We start from the raw sequence: 27,665 nt of genomic DNA on the forward strand, positions 1-27,665 counted from the left end.
TGACACTGGTGGTGTGGTACTGGCTGGTCAGTAACTAGGAGGGTCAAATTCCAAGTTGGCATGTGTTATTTTCACTCACATAAATTTTCACAGGAGCTGCTGCTTCTATTGAAGCCCCGGTGAAACTGGATCCCTCCCTTGCCCCCCCAGTATTTTTCTTGCACAGGCCATTAATGATAAATGTTGTGTGAATATTTTCAGCAACTGAAGGCATCTTTTACACCTACATGCAGGGGGGACGAACTCCTTGCACGTGTTGATGTGTCTGTTCTCCCCTACAGGTCTTTACCAGGCAGCTTTGTTTTTAAGCTCGTGAGCGATTGTTGCTCCTTGCTCTGGAGTCAGCGCAGGTAGAAAGGAGCAGATGGCTCAGTGCTGGCTAAGTGCTTGCTGATACACAGCAAATTGCTTCTGTAACCCACTGATAGGTTTCAGGCTTTAATTGAGGCTTTCAGCAAGGCGCTCAACAGTGAAAAGCATTCTGCTGAGAAAAACATCAGCGTAACCATGGGCAAAGGTTCAGGATAGCAGAGTTCAATCCCCTTGGGGATGGCTCCTCTATTTATTTATTCATTTATTTATTTATTTATTTATTTATTTATTTTCTGCTGCTTTCCCACCATCATTCAAGGCTTCTGTAACGTTGTCTGCAGATTACAGCTCAGTCTATCAGTGCAGCGCAATCCTTTGTGCTGGAAACGTGAAGCAGAGACTGATAAGTTTGGATTTTGTGCTTGCAGCAGGCTCGGTGTGTCTGCAAAGGTACCTGTCCCCTGATGCTCCCTGTGAGTCCCCGTGTGCCTGCTCTGAGCAGCAGCTTTGGTAGATCTCCCTTGCGTGGCAGGGAGCACAGTCCCCACTGTCTTCCCTCTTATGTACGTCAGCATCATCAGAATTTTAACTTTTAATGGACGTCTTTAAAAGGGAAAGGAAAACTCCCTTGCTCCTTCCTCACCCCAAGCAAGAATGGATTTGACAGCGGAAGAAAGATATTTGTGGTGGAGTTGTCTGAGCAGCGTCCTGTTGGGCAAGAGTTTCCTCCAGCAGCTGCCCCTGAGGCTGAAGGAGCTGCTCTGAAATTGAGTTGTAACTCACCCAAGTAAAGGGTCAGTCCAGGCCAGACAAGGAGGCAATAACCCAGTGGTCAAGCTCTTATCCCCCCCCCCCCCCCCCATATCCACTCCTTGTCAGCTTTCAATTCTGCTTTGAATTGGATTTCTTCACAGTACAGGACCAAGGAATAAATTTCAGCATGGAAATTGTATCTGTTGAGCCAGCTTGGTTTAGTGTCCTCAATTAGTCTGAAAGGACTTGCTTCAAGTTAAAAAGCTGTCTGGTTGTCTTAGAAGTTTAGATTTTATTTAGTGTTGGAGTGGATCTAACAAAAAGACTAATTAAAGGCACTACCTGAGTAAGAGAAATTAAATTCTATGATTCAAGTTTCCTAAAGAGTCCAAGAAATCTCTGATGATGGTAGAAGTAGTGCTGGTAGCTTTAAATTACTGCTGGGCCGTCTCTGCCCCAAGGAGATCAGAAGAACAAAGATTTTTTTTCTCTGTTCCAAAATCCCAGACACATTTGATAATGTCTGCAGCACGTTTTTATTTTCCTTTAGCTTTTCAGTGGCTTAAAATGCACTGGAAGTGTGAACTACACTGCCAATGTGCTTTTGTACTTGCATGAATTTAATTAAAAAGATAATTGGATTGCTTTATCAGCCTTTACATGTCAGCCCAGTGCTGCCCTCCTCTCCCCCCTCTTAAAAACATTGACAAACCCAAGGCATCTGAAGTCTGTATTTTTTTGCATTGTTCTCTTCTCTCTTGTTTTGGATAGGGTACAGAGGTGACTGTTTGCTGTTGAGCATTAGATCTGCTCCACGGGGGGAAGGAAGTGGCTGATAAGCAGAGAGCCAGCCCTGGTCAGATGGTTCCTGCTGGGGCTGCCCTGGGCGAGTGCAGGGGGAAATGCCCTGGAGCCACAAAGCTCCAGAACAAAACAAAGCAGACCGACCCTTTGCAAAGTCCTCTGCTTTATTGCATCAATGTATAGCCCAAAATGTGCAGCTGAACCTGCAAGCTGCACACACAACATGGGCAGTTCTTGTGATTTTCCCGGAAATGCTGCTGAGGAATGTTAAGATCCATTTTTAGTGCAAAACACCGATGTTTTCACGTAAACAGAGAAGTGCCCAGCCTGTGCTGTAAATAAACCTGAGGATGTGTCCAAACTTCTTGACATCCCTTTGAACAGAGCACCAGGCTCACACACAGAGAGGAGTAGAAGGGCATGTGAATGAAACACAAGTGGGGTCTGTCAGTGCAGAGCTCCTTTCCTGCACAGGGGCCATGAGGAGCCTCCAGCACTGCCCTCCACACTGCCCACCTTGGCAAGCCCCTCCTGGTTCTAGTGAGCTCTTCCTTTTTTTTTTTCAGGAGTACCATTTTAACACTCATCATTGTTTTCCTGCACTTCTGGAGTACCATCAAGCCACCTCTGGGAATTTGGGAGGGTGGGTTTTCTCTAGAGGATACCATTTATAATACAAAGCAGCCTCTGTTCCAGTTGTTTGTGGCAGCATTGCTGCTGAGGAATAAGAGTTGCCCTTTGCTTATCCAGCTGGTCTGTGCATGGGGCAGTCGGTGAAACAGCTTGGGCGTGGCCAACAATAGTGGAGGGGCAGGCAGAGGACTGGGGCAGGTGGAGTTACACAGTCAGGAATGCTGTTCTTGAGAGTGGAAATGGTCTTGCATGGGAGATTTGGAGACTTCACAAGTTGGTGTCTGTTCAACCTGGAGGGTGACAGCATGACTTTTCAGGGTACTTCAAGACAGAAAAGAAAACCTGTGGGTCTGCTGGAAATTTGCGCTTTGATAAAATTGATTTTATTAAATTTTGACTGTAAATTCACCAATTAGCAATGTGGAATAAAGTATCTCTGCAGTGATGTTTTGATGGCCTCTCTCTCTCCCCCTTTCTTAATGACTCCCTTTAAAAGAACCTACAGCTTTAGAAACAATGCAATAACAGGTATCTGTTATTAGCCCAAGGAATAAAGTGTTTGCAAGAGGAGATGGTGAAAATAAAGATGCTCTGGAGTTAAAAAAAATATTTTAAAAATAAAAAGAATCATGGTTTCCATTGCTTCCACAGAAGAAATCGGTTCAGACACACAAGGTTTTCTTGTCCATTTTAAAGTTTTAAGTACAGCCTCTCAGCAACCAGAAAAGGCAAAACTTAAAATCCAGAGCAGCCCACTTGGCAGTTGCATTATAGGAAACCCTTTCCTGTTTCTTGCAGAAGAAGATTTACAAGTACAAGAAGGTGCTCAGTAACCCCAGCCGCTGGGAGGTGGTGCTGAAGGAGATCCGGACGCTGGTGGACATGGCGCTGACGTCCCCGCTGCAGGACGACTCCATCCACCAAGCACCTCTGGAGATTGTCTCCAAACTGCTCTCAGAGGTATGACCTCAGCAGGGCTCCTGCAAGACACTGTCACGTGTAGATGAGAGACAGTTAAAAGCTTGTGAGTGGGTTTTATTTTAACTTGGGCTGTCAAAGTTCTGCCTGTGAGTCTACTTGTGGCTTCTGCTGACTTGAGTGGAATTTGCACTTGCTGGGGAGAAGGGAAATTTGACCCATGCTGTTAGGTAGATTCCTAAAAACAAAACAAACCACATTTCTCTTGAGTTTGTTGGTTTGGGGTTTTTTGTTTGTTTAATTGCTTGGTTTAATATTTATGGTGAATTTATTATGGGTGTGATTCTTGTCTAATTTCAAGTCAGTGGTAAAACTCCCCTTGACTTCTATTCCATTGGCTTTGCTTCCATGACCAGTAATTCTTATATACAGAGCAATAAATTAATTATGTAGCTATTTTATTATTACTAGTTCTGTTTCAAATATCTAAGTTTTCATTAACAGGAAATGTAAAGCCAAAAAAGTTTTTCATGTCTTAGTTTTGATTTACAAAAATTTGATATAAGCAAAAAAAGTTGCTATCTGTTTTTCTTACAGTAGTCAAAAGTCTTAGCAACTCAGAACTTGGTAATTTCTGGATGGATTATGCTGCTGAAAAAGCCCAAAGCAAACTCTTTTGCATAGGTGACTTCCAGTCAATTTATTGGCTTTTACTGGTACCATGTTTAAAGAAGGGATTTCAGGAAAACTGCAGCGGTTAGTTTATTACCCACAAGTGGTAACCAACACCACAACAATCCTTTTATTAATTTTTATAGAAACATACAACTTGCCTTAAAACATTTTAAAGAAATGTATCACTAGCTTTAGTTTTCTGGATGATTGAGACCTCCTCGGGCATCCTGGTGATTGTATGCTCAGCTTTGGTGGCTGGGGTGACTTGAATCTCAGTGGGCTGAGGGACAAATGGAAGCTTGGACCACTGCTCATGGCAGACAGTTTACCACCTTCTTTAGGAGAGTGATTTTAATTCGATGATTTTTATTCAGAAAATAAGCTATTTCAGTCTTGAACCTTTCTGTTTGTGTCCATGGTAGCTGAGAACTGTGTGTGCTGATGTGCCAACTCAGAGTACTCTTTTCTCATTCACTGTTTTCTATTCAACTCTTCTAGAACAACAACTTAACCACTCAAGACCAGGAGAGCATTATTGTGGTGAGTATCCTTCTGTTGAAATCTGAGGATAAATCTGTATTGTTTCATGACACTTCTCTTAGTGCTTGTCTCTGCCCCAGTGAAGTCTCTGCCCCAATGAAAGCATTTCCACCAATGCTGGTAAACTTGGGCAGCAATCAAAACCATTTGTCTCTTTTTTGTGTGGCTTTGTAATTCCTCTTGTTTCATAGAGGAGTCACAATAAAGCTTTCTCATCAGTTTATATGAAAGAGCACAGCATGTGAGTGTTAATAGTCTCCCCAAATGGCCCCCTTACTAGGCTACACAGAGCAATGTTCATAGCTATATATGTACTTTATATAGTCAAAACCCATCATTTGCAGATGTGCCCTATAAAACCCTGAGGCTTAGTAGTTTCCTGAGGGGCTGATGCTACCATATACAGAATGTCTCCATTGCTGATAGTATGTGAGCAAGTGATTGTTGTTGTAAGTGTGGATATGTGTCACTACAGTTTAACCCCCTGCTTACTTGATTTGTAAAAATAGCCTCTTCGAAATTTTTCTTTTCTGTAGGTCATGTTTATTTAGACATAGAAATAAGTGAATCAAATAGCAGCTCTGTTCCTTGTGAAACAAAATACAAAATCTCAACAATTTATCCAAGATGGAACTTGGTTCCCCATCACTGTAATTTAATTTCATTCTCTGGCAGTTTCCAGGAGATTTTCCCAGTAATCTAATCTAGAGCCTCACCACCACCTGATTGTATCACATCTCCATGGCTCTTTCTGCGAAATGACAAGGTGGCAGGTAGCTGCCAGTAGGTGTGAGTTCTCTTTATCTGCTGCCTAAGATACCATTTTAGATGGAATCAGTCACTGAGATAGGTGTCTGAAGTTTGCATTTGCTTTTCTTTGTAGGTTGTCCCTGAGCTATTAAGGAGGTGGCAGTTCCTGGGCATTCAGAGCTCACTGCCATTACACAGATAACCAGGCTATTCTTGGAAAGTATTGCTAATACTGTGTATTTATGTGAAAAGTACACAGTGATTTGCTGTGCAGATGGAGCCAGCTTGCCTTCTCTAGATGGTGCTGGAACAGATCAATATTCCAGCCAATCCCTTCCTGCTCAGGACAGGGAGGCACATGTTGCCATAGCTGCTCTTGACCACAGCACTCATAAGGAAAATACAGGAAAAGGTGCTTTCAGGGTGTTGCTCTTCCACACTGTATGTACAGACAGAGCCATGACTTGCTTGAGCATCTCTGTTGTGGTTTGGCAGGTCCCATAGCAAACACTCCAAAAGATGGATTCAGGGAAGATCTCGAGCTCAGGTGTTGGATGGGGAGCGAGGATATTCCACTCTGACTGGACTGGTGTTGTGTTCTCCATCAGCCCACCATTGCTGGGCCACCACCAGAGAGGAATTGAACAGTTGCAGGAGGATGGCGCATGATAACAAACAGAAAGTTCAAAGTTCTTGTGCATAACCAAAACTGAACTTTGCAGATGTGTTGGGTTTCGTTGTTGAAATTCCCACTAATCTTGACTTGTGTGTGTGAGAGTGGCTGTTGTGAAACACAGCCATTGCAAGCAGACTCACAGGGCTGAAACCCTTAAGGAGATGAGAGGGAGAGCAAAAACCAAAGCAGTAAAACTCCAGATGCCATCCAGATAAAATATCTGGTGTTCAGTTGCTTAATACAAAATGTCCTGGCTGCTGTATTTAGTGCCTTACTTTTCAGTGGGTACTGGGAATCCCTTTAGCTGAAGACTGGAAAAACCCAAAGGCACCATCACATAGAGACAGCGTATTATTCTAGTACCATTTTCTGATTTACAAAGGAAGTAACAGCAACATAAATTCATTACACCCTCAGTGGCAGGTATGACCTCTAATGTATTTACCCAGCATAAGCACACTGGTTTGCGTAGCAACAAAGGAGGAATAGTGATCTCAGCTTTCACAAAGTTAAATGCTTGATTTGGATGAATAGGGTCCTCCCAGGTGAGAACAGGGCTAGGTCACTTTTAGTGGGCTATTTCTCATAAAAAAGAACTCAAAGTCTTCCATAAAAGATACGTGTGTGTGTCTGGTGGTTTTCATTTTTTTCTTTTAGGGAAGTGTTCTAACTGAAGTAGTGAGCCAGATTCATCCTTGCCTTATTACATCCTAGAACAATTAGTCTGCTCCTGTTTTTATTGAAACTATTATAAAAATCTCTCTCCTTTGCTGTGGTTTATGTATTTACACTGGTGCAGTTAAAGGAAGAGTTTTCCAGAGAACTCATGGCAGAGGTGTTCTTGAGTTTACTTGTAAAATAAACACATAGCCCACCTCTAATTTCTTTGGTTATGCTTTTTGTCCTTTTCTAAAAGTGAGTTCCCACCCTCACCCTGAAAAATAGTTGTTTGCAATATGCAGTTGCAGTCCTTTAATTGAATTTTTCTCTCTTTTTCCTTTTAAAGGCAATTGCACCTTTGCTGGAAAACAACCATCCTCCTCCTGACCTCTGTGAATTCTTCTGCAAGGTATCAGAACAGTTTTGCTTTCTGAAATCTCACAGTTGTAGATGAGCGTAGTTCTTTGAGGGGGTGGTTGTTTTTTTTCTTTAACTCCTTACCTCCTGCCCGAATTGATCTCAGTTTTTTGGTCAGCATCCAGTGATAGTGGAATAGTTAACAGCACCATTATGATAAATAGAACCGTGTGCCTTAGTACATCAGTCTGTTTTGTCCTGATACTGTGTGAGAGTTAACGGTTTCAGACTCCCACACCTCAGTCTGGGTACAGGAGGTGTCCTACTGCATGTTCTGTTTGGCTAATGCAGAGATCATTGGATCTGTGTTCAGATGAGGTGGTAATGTGATGTCTAACTCAGCCCTAATGGTATTATGTCACTGGGACTTAATAAGGACCTATCCTCTTCTCTGGTAAATCCATGCTTGTGCTGCGTTTTGCATCTTTTCCATAAACTTCTGGGTACTTTGGGTTGCAGACCTTGTGGATTTGAAAGTACTACTTTTCCTCTAGGCCTGTTAGTGTTTCAGTTTCAAGTCTGCTTAAATTTGCTTGCTGATGACTGTGTATACATCTATCAAACATTCTGGATGCTGCTTGTAATTCCCATCCAGAGTTACTCATCAGCTGCTTCTTCCTACAGAAATTAAGTCAAGTTTCAGAAACTGCTCTGACTGTTGCATTTTTATAAGCCACTTGTAGGGTCTTCTCCAGCCTTGGACTCAGGGCATTTTTATTCCTGGTTTGGGTCTTTTTTTGTCTTTGGTCTCTATCAGGGATGGGCGCCTGATTGTCTGTAAATGTGTGGGATGGGCTGTGTAGAGTTGCAGGAATGGAAACAGGTTATGGACTTTTCAGAACTGAAGTGGACAAGACTAATGAGAGGGCAAATTTATCTTCAAAATTGACCCTGCCTTGAGCAAGGGGTTAGACAAGATGACTTTCAAAGGTCCTTCCCAACCCAAATTACCCTGACTGATACATTTGATTGTATATTTTATCCTGTGATGGGAGAGTGGGTTGTTAGTACCCTCCAAGATCCACCAGAGGTTTTTAGCCCGGATCCCAAGGAAAGGAGGTTTGTGCCATTACACTGCCTGTGTGTACATATCTTCCTGCCTCCCAACCCATTTCAAAACTGTTGGCAAGCTTCAACCAAATTTGACAAAAGGGATATGAGTACCCAAAATGCTACATTCCAGTGAGTTTTGGGAAGAATGGGAGCTCTTGAACCTGTGTAGTCTATTAGATGCCAACAAATTCATAGGAGAGAGCAGTGTAACCCAGGAAAGGTTAATTTAGCCCTTGAATCTTGTTAATCTTGGGGTAGTCCATGCATGGGGTGTGAAGCCAGGGGAGACCCACCTTCATAATTTCTGCAGCTCACAAAGTGACCTGTTGCTCGTTCCAGCACTGCCGAGAGCGCCCGCGGTCCATGGTCGTGATCGAAGTGTTCACACCAGTGGTACAGAGGATTCTCAAACACAACATGGTGAGTGCACCAGAGACCTGCCCCCCCAGACTGTGAATGCTGCATGTAATTGTGTGTTACTTTGTATTCAGTGGGATTTTCCAGACCATCTAAGCGAAGTATTGTTTTCAGGGGCCCTTCTTTTGGCAGCAGTGACAGCATATGAAGCTCCAGCTCTCTCCCACCTGGCTCTTGGTGCCTTGTTTACTCCCCACATGCCATTCTTGCAGTTAAAATAGTTTAAAATCAAAAAAATAACAAAATCAGAACAGGGACTTTGTTGATTTTGAGCTAGGGCTCTCAATATTTTTTTTTAAGACACCCCCAGCTCTCTGGATTTCCATTTTTCTTTAGGCTCATGTCCAGTGAGTTCTTACCTAGATTTCCTGAATTTCTTTATGCTTTTCTGCTGTTATTCTTCCTTTTCATTGCAGGATTCATGTACTCATTTTATAACTGTTCTCACCCAGGCTTTTCTCTTTTCATTGCCAATCAATTCCTTGTTAGTATTTGAAATAAATGCCAGAAGATTGTCCTGCCCTGTGGAGCAGATTTTCCCTCCCCCTCCACAAACTCTGAAGATATTCTTACATGATCTGTATTCCTTCCCTAAGAGAGTTCTGGGTTATTTACCAGCTCTCCAGCCTTTGTGGCATATTAAATTTCCTGCCATGATTTTTAAGTTGCATAAAGAAGTCTTACTTCACAATGCTGTGGCAAAGACTAAACAAATAAGTAAAATAAAATATTTAAGACAGTTGACTTGGCAGTGATCTCAAGGATGAACCTCTGTAACTACATAATCAACTTCTTTTCACTAGCTGATGTAATTTTAGAGACCATCTGCTGTCGTGCTGTGTGCAGCATAAACCCAGTAGAAAACAGTTCATATTTCTTATTTTTACAATCTTATTATTTAACTCCCCGAGTTTACAGAGCTAGGTAGAAAGCCCAAGATGGCAAAAAGGTCGTATTCCTGGCTCTGTGCCTGCACTCTGCAGACATGTAAACATTTTTGAATATTCTGTACCGTTCAATGAAATATTCTGTAAATGTTATTCTTGGATTCCAGACTGATGTTTTTAAAGCATCCAGAGCTCTTGAGGGGTCTCAAATAAAATCTAAATGCACAGTGTAATGCTTGTATTTGGTTAGCTTCAGAGAATTGGGTATATTTACCATACTTAACATTTGCAGATTGAAAATCAACATGTCTGTACCGCAGCGTGTAGTCAGGGAATTTATGGTGTCATGTATTAATTGGAGTGGATTTGGGCACTTTACCACTCTCCAGGGACTTCTGTACTGAACAGTCCTTTAGAGAATATGTGTGTGTGTGTGTGTGCACGTAACTGAAGTTACATTTTAGGGGGACAGTATTGTTGGCAGGAAACTTCACCATCTGTGCAGCTCAGCGTCCTTAGAGTTGAGCCGGATCTCTCCACCTTTGTTCTGTGGCCTTTGAAAATTCCCGACAAGTTTCATTCCACAGTTTTCTACCTATAAAATGGGGAAGGGGTGTCTCATTTGTCTATGATTTTGAGATCTCAAAAGAACAAGGATGGCTTTTTGTCTTGCTGATACTGCAGATTACGTGCAGGACTGGAGGCTGTTGTGTGTTGAGTTGTTTGGGGAGTGCTCAGCAACCTCCTAAACCTTTGGATTTCAGCTGTTTGTAGGCTCAGCCCAAATGTTTGAATATAAGCACTTTTTTTTTTTTTTAGCAAACAATATCAACAGTGTGTATTGTTCTGTACTTGATATGCTGATATTATATTTAGAGAGATATTTTATTTTACAGGGATCAGCAATGACATCCTTTTCATGACCCCTTGGACGTGCATTCTAGCTTCAGTTAAGACACCCACATGGGCTGAAAAATTTCATAGGCAAATTGCAGCTGCAGGAGCTCTTTTGCAAGGCGTGTTCATGGAATTATTCAAATGTTGTGTGAGGCACACATGGTCTCATGCCCTTGGACCAAGTCAATTTGCTCCTGCCAGAAGGAGCTGTTGGAAGTTTAATAATTTTAGTTGTAATACCAAATGTGGAATCGCCCACAGTCCCTTTGCTGGGTGAACTGACCAGGTAGACATTCAGTACTAGCAGAGTAACACTTAAGGTTGAAGGAGACATTGTTCAGCCTAGGCTCATTTTCACATTTTGGGTAATTTTCTCTAGCTGTAAAACTTAGGAGATGTTAATACAGGTTATGCTATAGAAGTGCCTGAAACCAAAATGAGTTAGCAGAAGGTTTCAGTGCTCTGGGAATGTATCATCCCTTTTGCAGACCACCACCAGTTCTTTACCACTGTGGCATTTCTTTAGGTTGCCATGAAGTTTGTCCACAGGCAGCGCTGGAGGGATAACTGGGGGTGCTTGTTTGTCCTCAGAGGACCTTGTTCACCCCTTGGAAATTCAGTTCTGCAACACCTGTGTAATAAGGTTACACCTGTGCAAATGTGAAGAAATGTGCTGTGGAATAACACTCACCAGACAGCAGAACTTACTCCTTTCACATCTAAAAATAGCAGGTGATGTGAGGAGATGCAGGATTTCGGTTTGCAGGTGCCTTTCTGACTGCAGGATTTAAAGAAAGTGACTGTTGAGCTCACCTGTCAAATTCACATTGTAGCTGGAGTAAAATCCCTGGAGAAAAAACTGACCTCTGGTTTTACATTTGACTGCTTATTGATTGCATGCCCAAAAGATTTTCTCTAAAACCAGGGTACATATGATGCCAAACATAGAAGTACAATATTATTTTTGAGTTTTACTTTCAAAAATCTGCAGTGATAAGTGGAAGCAAAAATGCAAACCAACAGCAAAAAATGTTCAAAATGAAGGTATAAAGTGAAATGTACAAAAGAAACGTAAGTGCAGGTGGGAGGTTTTGTTCTTGTTTCATTAAACATCTTTTTTTTTTTTAAAGTGGGTATGGGGAAAGAAGAGATTGGAAAGCATGTAACTATTAGTGAGGAGAACATTACATCAGCATGCAGCAATACTGTCCTCTTGAAGCATAATAGCAAAGTGAATTCAGTTGGGTTTGAGTTGACTTCTTTTGAAAACCCACATTTTGGACATACATTCACCATCTTCACCGGGTCTCTCCTTTTTGGACAGGATTTTGGGAAGTGCCCTCGGTTGCGGCTGTTTACTCAGGAGTATATTCTGTCTCTGAACGAGCTGAATGCTGGAATGGAGGTGGTGAAGAAGTTTATTCACAGGTTAGTTGCATTTAATTTATGGCATATGTCCAATCCTGTGTACATGCCTTGGTGTGTTGCTTCTCCCACATCTGCTTGTCCCCTTACTGGCTGTTAAGAGTAGCTGGTGCTTTTTTGGGACTGGCAAACAGCAAATAAATTGAGTCCACCAGCCAATGTTGCTGAATGCTCTTTTGAAAAAAACTGAATTCTCAAATATGCCTGGGGCTTCTGCCTAGTTCCACACTGGAAGCAGACTTTGCCTTGTGTACATTCTTCCTTTATATTTAGACTGAGAGCCTCTACAAGGATATTTTCATTAACATTCAACCTCATAATGCTCAGTTATGTGTGTGCTTTTTGGGGGTCTGTAGGACTACCACATCAAACTCATGCTGCAGGTTAGCCTTGATCATAAATAGGGCAATTGGTAGGGATTTACAGAGTTAAAGTATCTCTCTGTTATGGCCCTTCTGAAAGATTCCCCAAGGATGCTTATCCAGGTTTGACACCTCGTTCTGTCTGGCTGGTTTTACCCACAGAAATCTTCCTGGCAGTGATGTCATCTTGGTTTTTGTTTTTCAGCATGCATGGTCCAACGGGACAATGCCCACATCCCAGAGTCCTGCCAAATCTTGTAGCTGTCTGCTTAGCAGCCATTTATTCGTGTTACGAAGAATTTATCAACAGGTCAGTATGAATTCCCAGCTGCTCACTTCCAAACCCGAGGCATCAGTAAACAAGATGGGTGTGGGTCTGTGGGAGGGTGTCTTTGTTCTCACCTGCTCATTGCTGGTGTTCTGGTCAGTCACATCTGTGTGTTTGTAGATACGTGGTTATATTTGTTACACTTGGTGCTGGAAAACCTGAAAGGTGTTGAGCCTTCATTCACTGGTACTCACCAAAGGGAAGGGTGAGACCTTGAAGAAGGGGTTGTGTGTAAATCCCTGTATATCTACAGCTTTGAACCCGAGCTGGTTTCACAGTGCCGCCTCCATTATTGTGGAAAATTCAATTCCTGACTTACCGTAAAATAGACGCTGCAGTTCTTGACACATGAGCCAGTTTCCAGTAGGCACTGAGGGTTCCCCTCTGCTATGTTTCCTGTTTGTTTATGCCTATCTGACTTTCCTCATGGTAGAGCACGGACAGGGGCTGCTTAGTGTCCAGCACAAATTCCAGACGTGAGGGCTGCAGACAAATGTCTGGGCATGTACTGTAGCCAGATACATACTTGGGCATGGATTCTGTTACGGCTTTGCACAACTTGGATGGGAAAGTTCACCTTTATACTAAACTGGCATGTCAATTAGAGTAATGAAAAGCTCAAATCTTTGTAGAATAGGGGCTGCAGAACAGTCCTATTGGAGCCTTTTAATGTTTTTAATTGATTTCAGTAATCCGATTACACAAGGGAAAGCCGTCCGGTGGGCTGGGGTGAAATACGGTGGGAAATTGCAAAAAGTCTTGGCTCCTCAGCGTTGCACTCCCTCTCCTGCTCTCTGCTGGTATGTCTGTCTATTGAAATGATTTGTTTATTTCTCAAATTCAGTCGGGACAATTCGCCAAGCCTGAAGGAAATTCGGAATGGCTGCCAGCAGCAGTGCGACCGAAAGCCTAATCTCCCCCTCCGCCTTCTGCACACAAGTCCTGACCTGGTCTCTCAGGAGGCCACCTTGACTGAATCCCGTCTCAAACCAGTTATTGTCACTGCAAACGAGATCCACGTGGAAGTGGAGCGCAACAACACGGCGAACCAGAAGATGACAGCCAGCGTGGGCAACGACAGCGAGCCCAACCTCATCGACTGCCTGATGGTCAGCCCCACCTGCAGCACCATGAGCATCGAGCTGAGTGCCCAGGCAGACAGGATCCTGGGCTGCTATGTTGAAATACTCAAGATGCTGTGAGTAACTATTTTCAAACAGCTTTTTGAACAGTGTCATCTTAACAATGGGGGGCTTTTCCCACAGGCCTGTTGTCTTCAAACATCTGTGGCGGGCAAGCACATGGTTATAAATCTTAACTCCAGCTCGAGAGAGTCCAGCCTTTGAAAGAGACATCTGGCACTGCCAATATGTTCTAAAAATAGCATTAGGAAGATGAAAATGGAAAGCTTATTTGTACAGTGAACCTCAGGCATTTTACAGAAGACGGGATGTTGCTGCCAGTGGTTTCTGTTTTTGTTCTTGCCCACCAAAAATAAATAAAAAAATCCATTTGTCTTCTCCAGGGCTCTTGGGATTGCCTGAGACAGAGCTAGAAAAGGCAGGTCTGTTCTAGGCTCAGTGCCTGTGCAGTGATAGGCAGCAGGAGTTGTGTGAGGTTATTGTTCTTTACTTAGGTGTTCTCCCTTCACGTGTTTGTTGAAGTTTTATGATTAATTCAGATTTACTTGTATTAGAATGGAGTCTCTATTTGTTGACCAGTTGCTTTGGTACAGTGAACCTGTGTTAGGAACAGGTGCTCAAATAATCTTTACAAAATGATGGCTCCAGGGTTTCCTGAGAGGCAAATACTCTGAATATCTTCAAAAGGAATACAAAGGAAAATGTTCTTCAGAAAAAGCTTGTTTTGCTCCTGGGTAAATAAATGAAATACAATAACACAAAAGGTGGACTACAGAATAGAAGCTTGTAATAAAAGCACAGTAAAACAACATCATTAGCTTTGACAGCCAGTTCTGGTACTGAGTTGCAGTATGTCTTTGGGCAAACTGTTAAATTTTTTCACTAATTATTTTTAAACAATGTAAGGCTTAATGAAGTAATAGTTGAGTTTTTTAGAATCCAAGATATGGTGGTTGAAATTTGGACTCCACTGTAAACCATGAGCATGCAGCTACACTTTAGTCAAATCTGGAGGCTTGCTCTCAAGGAATTAATTTAAGTCAGACTGCTGTGATGGAGGTTTCTGTGAAGGTTTTGTCCCACATTTTCATTTTATTCAAAATGCATGGTACAAATTTGCAACACAGCTCTTTCACTCAGTGCAGATCTGGCTTGCAAATACTTCAGCACACATTCAAAACTGGAGACAGGACAGGTGAATCCAAGGTACTGTTCCCATTAGATTCTTGAGCAGGAAGTTGCTGTGAAGGCTGATTTTATATTTTTTTCCCTGTGGCCTAGGCTCTTCTGCCTTTAAAAATGTGCATTAAAAAGCACAGCATCTGAGTTTGCTTCATCTGAGGGCTACTAAGTCTTCACCCACCCAGGTGCTTCATTGAGCACGTCGTGTATTTATTCTCATCCCCTTGGACTGTCTCTGTTTTCCATAAACACTGAACTCTCTCAGTCCTGATGCTGGCTTGGATGCTGACTCACTAAGCATTGACGGTTTTGGTTTCATCATGCAGCTGACACACACTTATAAACAATTTCACGAATGGGCATGTTCTTCCTCACAGCCTCTCCACATTTTAAACATTTGATATGCCAGGTCTCAATCCCTCTGTAATTTCCTACGCAAAGAACTCTTATTTCACGCCATACCTTAAAATAATCTATTTTTTTTCATTTGTTTGGCGTCTCTTTAAAAATCAAGCTGTTCAAGAGCAGCAGTGAAAATGGGAATCTGTTCCTGTTATGGGCATTGAAGGTGTGGAGCAGCTTTGGGGCCTTTCTTGGGTTGTATGATGTGAGTTCTGAAGGGTGAAACCCACAGGATGAGAAGGCCCAGCAGCAGTACAAAGCTGGTGCAGCTCTCCTCAGATTGACCTGCCAGAGTCCACAACCTGTGAGAACACAGGACAGCTTCCAAGGCAGAGCCATGGCTGTACAAATTGTAGCTCCACTGGTTAGGGTTCCCTTCCATTCCTGTTCATCCCTTGGTTTTAGTCCTGCATTAGTGCAGGACTGAGTTCTGCTGATTCTGCCACTGGCTTAGGAGATTTTAGATAAGTCACTTATAAGTGCCTCATTTTCCTTATCTGTAAAATATAGTAAAGATTTTTAATGTTGTTTTTTAAATGCTGAAACCAGTGATGGAAAAGCATTGTAGAAGGGCTTGTAGTTATTACAAAAGTACATGCTGTTATGATGCTGATTCCTTTCATGCTCAAACTTTTCTTGAACAAAGGCTTTCTGCTGCACAAAATACTATTGCTGTACTTTGAGAATCTGAGAATATGAACAAAGAGTTGAAGAACATGCCAGTAGGAAGAAAACATTAATTATAAAACAACTGCTATCCAGGAGGTGAGCTCTCAGCAGGCAGTCACTAAAATAATGTTCTTATTTATAACAGTGGTAAGCCAAACATAAATAAGTTGCTTAGCATTGAGTTTGATTGTTCTTTTAGGTGTCTGACTCAGTATCATCATCAAAACAAGAGAGTCACCAGCAATGCTATCTTTTTTACATAATTAACTTAGGGCAGCAGGCAGTAGATCATTTAGGCAGATTTTAATTATTGAAACTCTAGCAAATAAGAATTTTCAACAGTAGCTTCAACAGAGCACATTTTATTGTTCACCTGATTCCTACATATACTTACTTTTTGGGGAAAAAACTCACTTCTAACCTTGATAAAAATGTTATTTAATAATCACTGTAATACCTCACTTTTTGCACAGAAGGCTAAAAGAGCACTTGGAGAGTTCATCTGTGGGGCTTTTATAGCACCCAGAACATCTTTGACCCTCTTACTAATGTAGTTGAGTAACAAAACACAACTATTGCATACTAAAGGAAAACAGAAAATCATGATTTTAAAGATGTTGGCAGATGACCCAAAGTCTGGGCAGATGTTAAGGCAGACAGTCTCTAGTGGAACATGATATTTTTGTCTTGCACTCAGAAGTGGATCAAACTTCTGTGTCAATATTCTCTAACACAGTCTGGACTCTGACAGTGTTACTGATGCCAGTCAGTGCCTCCTGAATGCTACAAGTCTTAAACTGGTGCATAGAAAATGCACTAAATTAATTGAAAAAACTTTCTGTTCATCACATTAAATCAGAGGCTCTGAGAACAGCTCAGTGTTGCCCAGCTCTTACTTGCATGTTAATGTCTCCGTGACTTAGGGAATGTCTTGTACAGCCAAACTTGAGCTTGAACAGCACAACTGTGGTTAGTGGAGGTTGTGGTAGAAGGACCTCGTGTCCTCTTCCTTGGTCTGGATGACTTCAAAATCTGTGTTTCACTGGAAGGATCCCGCTGGCAGCACCCAGAGTTGGGTGGGGGGACACTTAAAACTCCTTTAGTGAAATCTGGATCAACAAATAGCAAACTAAACTGACTGTGAGAACAGACCCCTCTTAGGGAAGCTGTGATGGTGTTGTATCCTAAGCTGTTACCCTTTGTCTGTGTTATTTTTTGTTTCCATGGCTGCCTGTAGTGACAAGGGTCCTTCCAGATGTCCAGACACTTGTACCCCTGTCTGGGGCCAGTGTGACCAGGGCAGTGTCACCTCCTTTGGGTAACCTTGTGTTGCTGTTTCCTGATGCTTTCATGCCAACTGTGAGCAGTGGAGCCCATTTCTGTTCTTAGCAACCAGGGCAGGACCTTTCTAGGGTATTTCAGTGGTGCTAAATTTTCTTCTTTTGGAAAAACCACAAGCCCAGCTCAAAAGAGGGCTGAACATGAAAAGGTACCTCACTGTTTTGTAGATAGCAGGTTTGTGCCTTATGTGACAGAGGGTCTGATGGGGCTTTTTTTCAGTCTGCTCTGGAGCCCTGAGCTAAACCTTGTGTCACACAATTCAGGGAGTTGGACCTAGAGCCAGGGAAAGAAGGGATCAGGAACATGACGAGGGGGCTTGATCATCTTGTCTGACATCAGAGGTCATCTAAAAGATTTTTAAGCTGCTCAAGCTGCTCAGTCTGGAGAACAAGCTGCTTCCAAGTAATTGCTCTTGTCTCTTCATTGTCCTCCCAAAACTGAGGACTTTGGGGCTTGTGCTCTCTCAGAGATAAGAGCAACAGCTTTCCAAACACAGGCACCCACTGGAGCTTCCCCTGCCTGCTCTGCATTCCCCAATAGGTCAGTGGCATGCTCTGAATATCCCAAGTGGATTCTCTTATGTCATGTTTATCGGGGTTGCCCTGGGCTGCTAGTATGTTTTGGATTGTTTGTGCTGCACATGACATATGGGCAGGTTTTCATTTTGGTGAAAGGTGATCCCGGGGAAGGAAAATGTATTATGTTGGCAGGCCAAGAGCGACGATGGCCCAGAGGCAAAGTCACTGCAGTCGGGGATTATTTAATTAATAGGGTTGTTCTATGCTTTGGCCAATCCCCTAGAAAACGTGTGCAGCAGCAGGTGATGGCTCTGAGGAGCTGTCACAGCCTGGCTTCCTGACCCCCAGCCCTCCACACACTTCCAGGAACCCGTAGGTCAGGCTGCAGCTTAGCTGCTGTGCTGCTCACCTAAAATTGCAAATCCTGCAAAAAAAAACAGAGCCAGGGAGTCTTTCTGCCCCTTTCCTTTTATAAGGCTAGTCCTGGGATTTGAGCTGTGTGATGAGCGTGAGTGTTGAGCCCAGCACCCTTTGAAGAGCTCCAAAGGAGTTTGTCACAGGTGCTCTCCCTGGAGCTCTGTGCTCCCTCCTCCTCCTGTTCTGGCCTCTTTGTCTGGCTCATTGCAGTGGTTGTTAACTGCAGCCAGAGATAATCCATCTCCCTTTCTTTCCCTGCTTCAAACACTTCTGTCTTGTATTACAGCTTTGAATGGACTGGGAAAAAAAAAAAGAAAGGAAAAGAAAAAAGCAACTGTCTGAAATGAAAGATGAGTGAAGATGAGATGAGCACAGACAGAAGGAAAATGTTTTTGAAAAGGGAATAGGTGGGAGGAGGAGAAACACCGTAGGCTTTTAATAAGTAGTTTAGTTTTATTCTCGTGCTATGTTTGTTTCATGTTTCCTAGCTCAGGCTGAAGGGATTACAGGCTGTGCAGATTTTATGTTCAGGTCCCACTCATGTGACCAAATTTTATATATTTCATTGGAAATGGTTGTCTTTCTTTCTTCTCCTCCTAGGGAAGCAGGCTATGGTTTATTTTCACTGCCCTCTCACAGACCTGCTCTGCAAATGGAGGCTCCCCAGCTTCAGAAGTCAGAGTGATACTGTCCAATTCTGCTGCAGTTTCACTTGATCTTAGTCTGTTACAAAACATCTCTTTTCTTACTCTTGCAATTTCCTTTGAAGATCAGCCATGAAAAATTGATTGGTTCATATTATTACTAATCACAGCTCTCCAGATTGCAAAAGAAGGAACTTCAGTGGTGTAACACTGAACCTGAGATGCCACAGGATCTGAGCCTCCAAGTGGGTCTCAGCTTTTAAGCTTCTGTTGGGGAAGATCTGTAGGTGCTGTATCTCGTGGGATGTGAAGCACCTTTAACACCTTTGAATTTCCTGACTCAGCCTTTTGACTTCTGAGTCTGACCTGCTCGAAAATCTGCATTTGAAGTTGTTTGCATGTACCGATAAAAATGTGTCATTTTTAGAGTAAAATCATCTAGGACTTTCCAGAGGGTGTGTATATTTAAATTTAAAAAAAAAAAAAAGTCTGTGCTTCATTCTCACACCTAACAAACATAGTGAAACCCAGGCTGTGTGGGTCAGAGACCTCTGGCAGTTCTCATGGCTGCAGCTCTACATGTGTTGCATCAACTGTCTCCTACGGAGACCTGGTAGGCAAACAAAAGACTTTCAGCTGAACCTGAATACAGGTCAGAGTTCTGTGTCGCTGACCCTTTGTGTCTGTAGGTCAGAAACAACAAATAGTCATGTAGAGAGCCCTAATTAATCAAAGCTTTGTTGAAAGAACCCACAGAGCTCATCTTAGAGATGCTGTGTCAGAGGTTTCCTTGCCTTATTTCAGTTTCTGTGACAAGCTCCATCATCAGGTGTTTCATGTTATTCACTTTACACTGACTAAGTGGAAAAACAACCCCTGTAACAAAGTCCTGCTTCATGTCTTGCTGTTCTGAGACACTAAGAAATTGATCATCTTCCTTATTTGTTCAATGTCTAAGCAGGTAAGGGACTTTTTGTCTCTGGAAAGAACCTTAGGAATGGGTGATCACAAAGTCCTCTCCCTGCAACTGACTCACACTGACTTTAGATTTGTTTAACCCTTGTCCCAGAGTTGCTCCTAATTTATACCCAAGAACAGAATTTTTGATGGAGGAGAAAATTAGGCTCATTGGCTTCTAGTGCACCTGGCATGGGCATGAGGTTTTCTTCTGTTTTTTTAATATGTTGCACTACTTTCAGATCACAGTGGGTTGGTTACTTGCGTGAGATACTATACATTTTTGTAACCTGAACTCATGCTGCTCTTGGGCAAGTGATAACTGCTTCCCTGGTTGATTTTTACATCATGATCCTCCCTTCAAGTAAAAATTTTTTGCATGTTGCTTCTTAAGAATCCCCTGCTCATGCATGTACATTTTCTTTGTGTCCATGAACACGTCTTTGTGGACTGTCCCTATTGCGTGCGTTACTAGTTTATGGAAATTTCTGGGTTATGTGGTTCAAAAGATGGATGAGGCTTTTGGAAATGCATCCATCTTCAATTTCTCTGGGCTAGAACTTTCTCTTTGCAAAACTGCATTCTTTTGGAATGGTTCCTGTGCATATGTTGTCTGTCTCTAATGCTATCAGTAGATACTGTCCATTTGAGAACATTACACTTCGTTCCTTCCTAAAGACACACCAGATTTTTGTGCCAAGTTTCCAGTAAGCTGCAGCCAATAATCTGTTTTTTAACACTGAAATCTGAAAGGTAGCAGCAGTAAGAGGAGGTGGTAGGCTCTTGAACATTGCCTCTACAAACATCTCAAGGTGTTCCACCCCATCTGAGATTTACTTCTGTGTGTACTCGTGGCTACTGATGGAAGTGAGGGTGGCCTGGCTGGCAGTGCCAAGAGCTGGGCCTTGACTGTGGATTCTGTGCCCTGTTTTGGTGCTGACTTGCCAAATTCTCTTACTTTCTGTGTCCTTCACTTCATCTTTCATACAGTGATTGTGCCCTTTGTGCAGTGCCTTGGTTCAGCAGTTCATCAGTGCTAATTAGCCACTAGATGTTTGGGATCATTGGAAGGGTAGGGGTGGCAGTGTGCAAGTGCTGTTCCTACATGAGGAGCCTTCCCCAGGTGTGGTCAAGCAGCTGGAATTTGGCAACAGGTTGGGATGATGTGCTGCCAGATTAGTTTGCCTTGACCGGTGCATGCTGTAAAGCAAAATATACTTTATATCCTGGTTCACATGAGCCTCCCCTTATGGATGGCTCCTTGTAGGACTGTTCTGTGTGTTGAGAGCAGAGATGAAAACCAGGTGCATCAGCTGAGAGCTGATGTGGTGCTGACACAGCAGAGAGGAGGTACTTACTGGGTGCACTGGGCTGAGCTCTCTGCTGTGGTTGTCCTCATTTGTCCTCTTCCACTCAATAATTCTGACAGTGCTTCCTTCTCTAGTCTCTCACCTCTTAAACCAAAGACTTTGTACTGTTTGAATTGACCCATTCCTTTCTGCCAAGGTCAGAAATGGATTGAGGGGTATCTTTGTTTTTACAAATGGGTTTATGTCTTATAGCAAATAAAAATTCCAATTACATGCAGAGCAGAGCTGTAAATAGCAATGGCCTGGTAATTGCTGTACCAACTTAGATGAAAGTATTACTTAGTGATTAAATGTCAACAGGTTTCATAAACAGCAAATGTCTTTAAGTTGACATAAAGAAGGCCTCTCTGGAGGTCACTGTAAATACCAGATTTATTGTGCCTCAGTGGAGAATGTGCTGCAAATGGAAAGGGAAATGTCACTGTAGATCTTTAGAGTGTTTCAGTAAAACAGAAAGGTTGTTAGTGCCTGCAGTAAAAAGCTTTTAACTCCTTGAACTAACTGTTGTCAAACCATATTTAAAACCTGGTAACCTATTAATAAAACGTTCATTTTTCAGGTCAGACTATGATGACTGGAGACCAGCCCTGGCCAGCTTGCTTCAACCTATCCCATTTCCCAAGGAGTGAGTTTGCACTGGCTTAATATTTACTGGATTATTCTTTTTACTGTTGTTTTATGGTGAAATAGAACATCAAGTAAAAACTGATGGTGCTAGGAGCTTTGTGCCTCTAGTATTGATTTAGAAACTAGAGCTGATTTTGGCTGATGCAGAGGGACATGAAGACCTCCCCGTCTTCAACTTCCTTCCCCATTTCTCTAAGAAATAGAAATATGGTTAACTAGAGACAGGCAGACAGGAAAGGAAGGAAAGCTGGTGAGGAGGAGAGCAAAGTGAGAGATTTAGTGGAGGAGGATGCTTTACTGGCGTCACAGAGACTCATATCATTTGTATTTTGCGTTAAATGAAGAAGTTACCCTACGGATCAGCCAGGCTCCCTCGGAAACCTATTAATGAGCAGTAGTGTTCATGAAATGCAGACCTCCACGGACAAAAATTACAACCCCTAATTGTACAATTTGCTGGCTTATCACATCCCCTAATGACCTGGTGTCTTGAATCAGAGAGGTCTAATCCTCCACGCCAGGTTACCTGGGCTACAGTGAGAGCCTGGAGATAGGCAACAGAGACAGCATTACCTAAGTCCCACGTGAGTCCTGGGGGAGATGGAAACCATACCATGATGCAAGGCACTGCACAAAATCACCATTAATTGCTTTACTGATGTTAATTAGCTGTGACCATACCCTAATTGCATTGCAATTAAAGAATTCACCTGGCTCTTGGAGGTAGCCAAAACTCTGTTTGTAATTATATAACTATATTGTAAGTCTTTTGCTCCCTTTCTTCTGACCCAAAGCTCCCATTGACGTTACTCAGAGCCTTGTCTAAGACAGACTCAGGAAAAGCTAGAAGATTTGTTCCAAGTAATTTTTTTCCCCCCTAGGTTGATGAAAGAGGCTTTATCTGATTTTTTTAAAAGATTTTTTTTTTTTGTCTTGTATGCTGCAGTTGCTTAGCAAATCCTTTTATTATCTGGAAAGAACTGAAAAGTGGTTGTTTGGTTTTTTGGGCTTTTTTTCCCCTCCCTTCTCCCAGATCCTCATACTCTTCTGTTTTCTGTTTTAAATTTCAGGGCTCTTGCACATGAGAAATTCACAAAGTAAGTCCATGGGGCTCGTTTGTTGTACTGAAGGGGGCAGATTACTTAAAATACTCGTACTGGTCAATAATAGCAGTGATGCATTATTCAGTATTGTGTCTCTAATGTTTTTTATGTGTGAGGGGCTGTAAGCATGTTCAGTTAGCAATAAGAAACTTTCTTTGTAATTTACTGTGCTAGCAGGAGTTTAAGGACTAAAGCCACTGGGTGCTGATAGAATTTACAAATTAGTTTGTCAGTGCACATCTCTGAAACCTTTTCTGGCCTATTGTGAATAGACACTGTCCTTGGTAATCACTTTTTAGACGTCATATTTCCTTCCTGCGGAAGGAGTTCAACTTGTTTCTCTCTAAAGTGCATGAATATATAATGTTTAAAGTGTAAATCAAGAGAAATATGACACTTGTGTGAATGCTGCAACCAGCCACTGCTTATTCTTGTCCTTCTTACTCTTTTTTTTCAGAGAGCTGAAATATGTGATTCAGAGATTTGCAGAAGACCCGAGGCAAGAAGTGAGTTTGTTGGCAGTTTACACAGAGTATTAATTGGAGGGATCTCAAGTGTACTTGTTCAGATCTCTGCTTAAGTAGTTTGTTTCAAAACATGGTGTGGTTTTGCTCTGCTTAAGTCTCTTAAGGAGTAATGAGCACTGAGGACATCCACTGTCAAGGGTTTCTGGCCTTATGTGTTAGCATGTGTTGTCACCTCCTGTCTGGCATCAGTTGATGTCCTTGTTCTGCAGTGTCCTGTAGCCAGAAAGATTTTTCCCACTCTCTGGAATCTCTCAGAGCTTTTCATCTTTCGTACAAAAAAAGTGAAGCAGAATCCCTGGATCCATACAGCCTACAAAATGACAGGTTCCATTTAGCTGTGTTTCAGCCACACTGTGTGAAATGACCCTAATTCTCGTGAATTGGCAGGAGAAAGGGGGTGGGAGGTGTGTTACTGGGGTGAGTGTGTCCTGGTGGCTGCTGCTTCAGAGCTGCACTCGTAGCTTGTTCAACATCATCAGCTTTGGCTGAGTCAGAGGGAACCTCTCATCCACAATAATCCTTACTTTTGACATAAAGGAAACAAAGCTCCCTCAAACTGTGGGTGAGGCTGTATCATCATCATTGCCCAGAACTCCTGGTTTTCGTGATTTTACCCCTTGTCAAATAAAACCTTCTTGTCCTAGAATGGCACCAGGATTTCATCTGTCACTCATGTTGCATCCCTAAAGGAAAGAGCATAGACTTTACCTCCCCCAACACAGACCTCAAAAATTGAAATGGAACATCTGTGTCTTCAAGAGTAGGAGAAAAAAAAAAGGAAAAAGAAAAGCTTAATTATGACTCTTCTATTAAACTGTGGGACTAAATATAGTAATCTCTACAGTGAGACAAATTTAGACTAATGGTTGCTCACTGGTGCCAGTTCTTCAGTGCAACTTCTGTGTTACGTATCCCTGTTGAGTTTTCCCTGTGGACTTCCTTCACCCTGACTCTGGTCAAATTTTATTAGAGCAGGAGTAATAAGAATTTTTAATGATTGGAATGAGCAAACCATCAGCCCCTGCATTTGGTATGCAGCTCACATCAGATGTGTAGACACACATGCTGGGAGGACGTGGGGAAATGGCAGAAGCTCAGAAATTTGTGGGGATTTTTTGGTTGGTTTTTTTTTTGGTGGTGGTTTTTTTCCCAAGTGGAAGGAGCTGTTCTAAATTAAAGCTGGTTTGTGTTTGATTTGTGTAAAGGGAATGAAAAAGGCCAAGCATTTAGTGATGATACAGCTTCCCTCCTTGTTTATACTGAAAAAATGGGTTCTGTGAGTGGAGACAGGCCTGCAGCTCTGTAGGTTGGGATATTAACCACAAAATTTCCAGCAGTCCCTGGTTTTGCAGTTACCTCTTTCAGCCCAGTGTGGGAGATGCTGGTGATTATTGGCAGGAATTTTAACCTTCCCAATGTCTTCACTTTTTGGCAGGTCCACTCCTGTTTGCTGAGTGTGCGGGCTGGCAAAGACGGCTGGTTCCAGCTCTACAGCCCTGGAGGGGTGGCCTGTGATGATGATGGAGAGCTGTTTGCCAGTATGGTACGTGTCTGCAATAATGTGAGTTTAGAAACCTCCTTTCAGTAAGTAGTTAATGCCTACTTGGCAGTAACAAGATTTATTTGTCTTTGTGAAAAAAAAAAATAAAATTATCAAAATCATGGTTCTGTAAACCATGAGCATTCACCAGGAAATCTGGATCTTTCTATCACCACATCCATTGACCTCCCTTGTAGTCACAGTTTGTTTAGCACATTATTATTCTCCTTTTGGACCTTGGCATGTTTTCTCACTGATAGTGTAATGCACAAACCATGCCTGTGCATATGTATGTATTTTCGTATTGATAAATATGTGTGTTTGTGTGTCTGTATAAAAAACTCCCTCAGAGAACATGGAATACTGGGAGACAGGGGAGACAGGCTGTTCTGTACATGCAAATCTATAGTTTTCATATATAGGCTACCCTGGAATTTAAAAGCAGTAACATAGACTTAACCAAAAAGATAGATAGATAGATAGACAGATGGAAAAAAGATGTATCAGTGGCTCTGCTCAATTACATTGGTGTGGGGAGGTGTAATTAGAAACCAGTATTCCATTTCCAGCAGTTATTTCTTTTGTGACTCTGAGAAGGACTAGACAGAAAATAACAGGTTTTAATCAGTGATGTGATTTAAGCACTGTCTTCCTGTGCAACCTGGGTCAGGTCACGTAGGTCTCGCTCTGTATTAATTCTCCATATAGCAAGTAAGATGGAAATGATATTACTGCCTTTCCCTGGTAAGGGGAAAAACATTTGGTGCAGTTGGCTGTTGGGTACACAGTGAAGTGACTTTCAGGGAGAGCTACACTTCTGTACATCTCCCACATGCTGAACATTTTGGGACATAAAGAACATGCATGTCTGTCTGTACTCTTAAATTCAGATGGATCAGATACCTTTGAAACAGATAATGAACAAAGACTGTTCACAAAAGGTTTCATCCCTCTCCACTGTTTATATGTCTTTTATCTTCTGAAAAGAAAATTTCTTCAGAACTGTATAATTTCTCCTGAGAGCCGGTTCGGTTCAAGAAATTTATGAGCATCAGGAGATGGTGTGCATGAGAAAGCACAATGCTAACACACATTAATATGCAGTACACTGTGCCCTTTGCAAGGATGTTGATAAATACTTAAAGAGCTGCTAACGACTAACCATAAGTTTGAAAAACATCCTGTTCTGAGATGCACCCAATGTTACATTAGTGTGAGTGTCAGTATTTTCTGTCGCTCAAGAAAACCTCTAAAAAAGCTTAACGGAAACTGCATGAAATTAAATCCATTTTGACTTGAAGATTAATGTTTGTAAAGGCCACCTGAGCTGATGGATGCTTAAGAAAAAAAGATTTTCTGTATCTCTGAAGACCTTGCTGGTAATGAAGCCGTGAGGGAGCACAATTGTGTTCATGATTCACATAGAATTGACCTCAACATGGCATGGTTGTGACACTTTCAGCAGTATTGAACATAGCCCAGGCAATGCCATGAACCAGGGGGACCACAGGACGAATTTATAGGGTCATTGTAGAGTGTTGCTGATGCTGAGTCTACATAGTGGAGCTCTTCCTGCCCAGGCCATTGGAAAATACGAATTCTCACACAGTGCTTTCCAGCAAATGGGGAATCAGCCATCTGGGCTATGAAATAAGACTCAGCTAGGAACCCAAAATTTTTTTCATCTAATTTCTAGGGCTTTTAAATGGGGAGTAATATGGCCAAACCTCTTTTGTGAGAGGAGACTTTGATTTGATTTGTACAAATGGCTTTGCATTTCTGCCAGAGGTGTTACTATGTGATGTCACATGATACTTTCTGGAGCTCAGAGAGAGTCTGCAGGACACCTTTGTTAACTAGTGGACTCGAAGGAGTCTTACTCGGGGTGTTTTTGGCATTGCTTTCCTTTTGGGGAAAACTGAGCAAAAGAGACAACAAGATAATGACTCAAGCACATGAAAGCACATGAAGTCATCTCTGACTTTGGGCTCAGGACTGCTGGATTTTCTTAAAGCAGTCCTTCCTTCCCCAGTCAGCTCCTGTCTGTTCATCCTGCACAGGTGATTTTGTCCGTCACCACCCCTTAACCAAGGCCAGCAGATTGCCAGCACCACTGCCTTTCACCCAGACACAAACCCCTTGCTCACCAGCTGGCATTTCCAGGGAAACCAAACCGCAAACAGATGCGAAAGCAAAATCTCCGGTGGTTCCCTTGGGGCTGGTTCATCATGTTACTGGGAATGGGGGCAATTGCACAGCTGCTCTGGTGTTTCCTGGGAAGCCTATATCAGGCCTGTGGGCTGTCAGCTGAGCTCCCTTGTGGGGAAAAACTTCCCACTCCCTCAGATCTCACTAGGCATCACCTTCTTCAGAAAGCCACTTCCGTTCAACAATAAGGTTGTTGAGAGTCTGCAACCATTAATTGTAATGAGGGCCTCTGTTCCTTTTGGTTTGTTGCAGATACTTAATGTTTTCTGACTGCATAACAATGTCCCTTCAGAGGTATATGTGTTTTTTGAGCTAACATCCCTAATTTTACCTCTGTTTCTCAAATAGGTTCATATTTTAATGGGATCCTGCTATAAAACAAAGAAGTTCCTGCTTTCACTGGCTGAAAATAAATTAGGACCTTGCATGCTACTGGCTTTGAGGGGTAACCAGACGATGGTAGAGGTAAGCCCTAAACATTTGTGGTCATACAGGTTTATGAGCAGTGTTC

General features: G+C 42.4%; 1 protein-coding gene across 2 annotated transcripts in view; it reads left to right on the top strand.

Annotated features, from left to right (window-relative positions):
- CMIP (c-Maf inducing protein) overlaps nt 1–27,665 on the top strand; it is a 132,935-nt gene that overhangs the window by 94,794 nt on the left and 10,476 nt on the right. The window contains exons 4-15 of one of the 2 annotated variants that reach the window (XM_064670942.1): nt 3,301–3,462; nt 4,594–4,635; nt 7,068–7,130; nt 8,531–8,611; nt 11,717–11,820; nt 12,385–12,489; nt 13,352–13,705; nt 21,709–21,774; nt 22,847–22,873; nt 23,337–23,385; nt 24,842–24,967; nt 27,503–27,619. In XM_064670942.1, the coding sequence (XP_064527012.1) occupies nt 3,301–3,462; nt 4,594–4,635; nt 7,068–7,130; nt 8,531–8,611; nt 11,717–11,820; nt 12,385–12,489; nt 13,352–13,705; nt 21,709–21,774; nt 22,847–22,873; nt 23,337–23,385; nt 24,842–24,967; nt 27,503–27,619 (1,296 nt within the window). The remainder of the gene's footprint in view (nt 1–3,300; nt 3,463–4,593; nt 4,636–7,067; nt 7,131–8,530; nt 8,612–11,716; nt 11,821–12,384; nt 12,490–13,351; nt 13,706–21,708; nt 21,775–22,846; nt 22,874–23,336; nt 23,386–24,841; nt 24,968–27,502; nt 27,620–27,665) is intronic. The other variant, XM_064670943.1, reaches the window with a different exon arrangement.

This window comes from Pseudopipra pipra, chromosome 14, assembly GCF_036250125.1.
Source record: "Pseudopipra pipra isolate bDixPip1 chromosome 14, bDixPip1.hap1, whole genome shotgun sequence".
Lineage (NCBI taxonomy): Eukaryota > Metazoa > Chordata > Aves > Passeriformes > Pipridae > Pseudopipra > Pseudopipra pipra.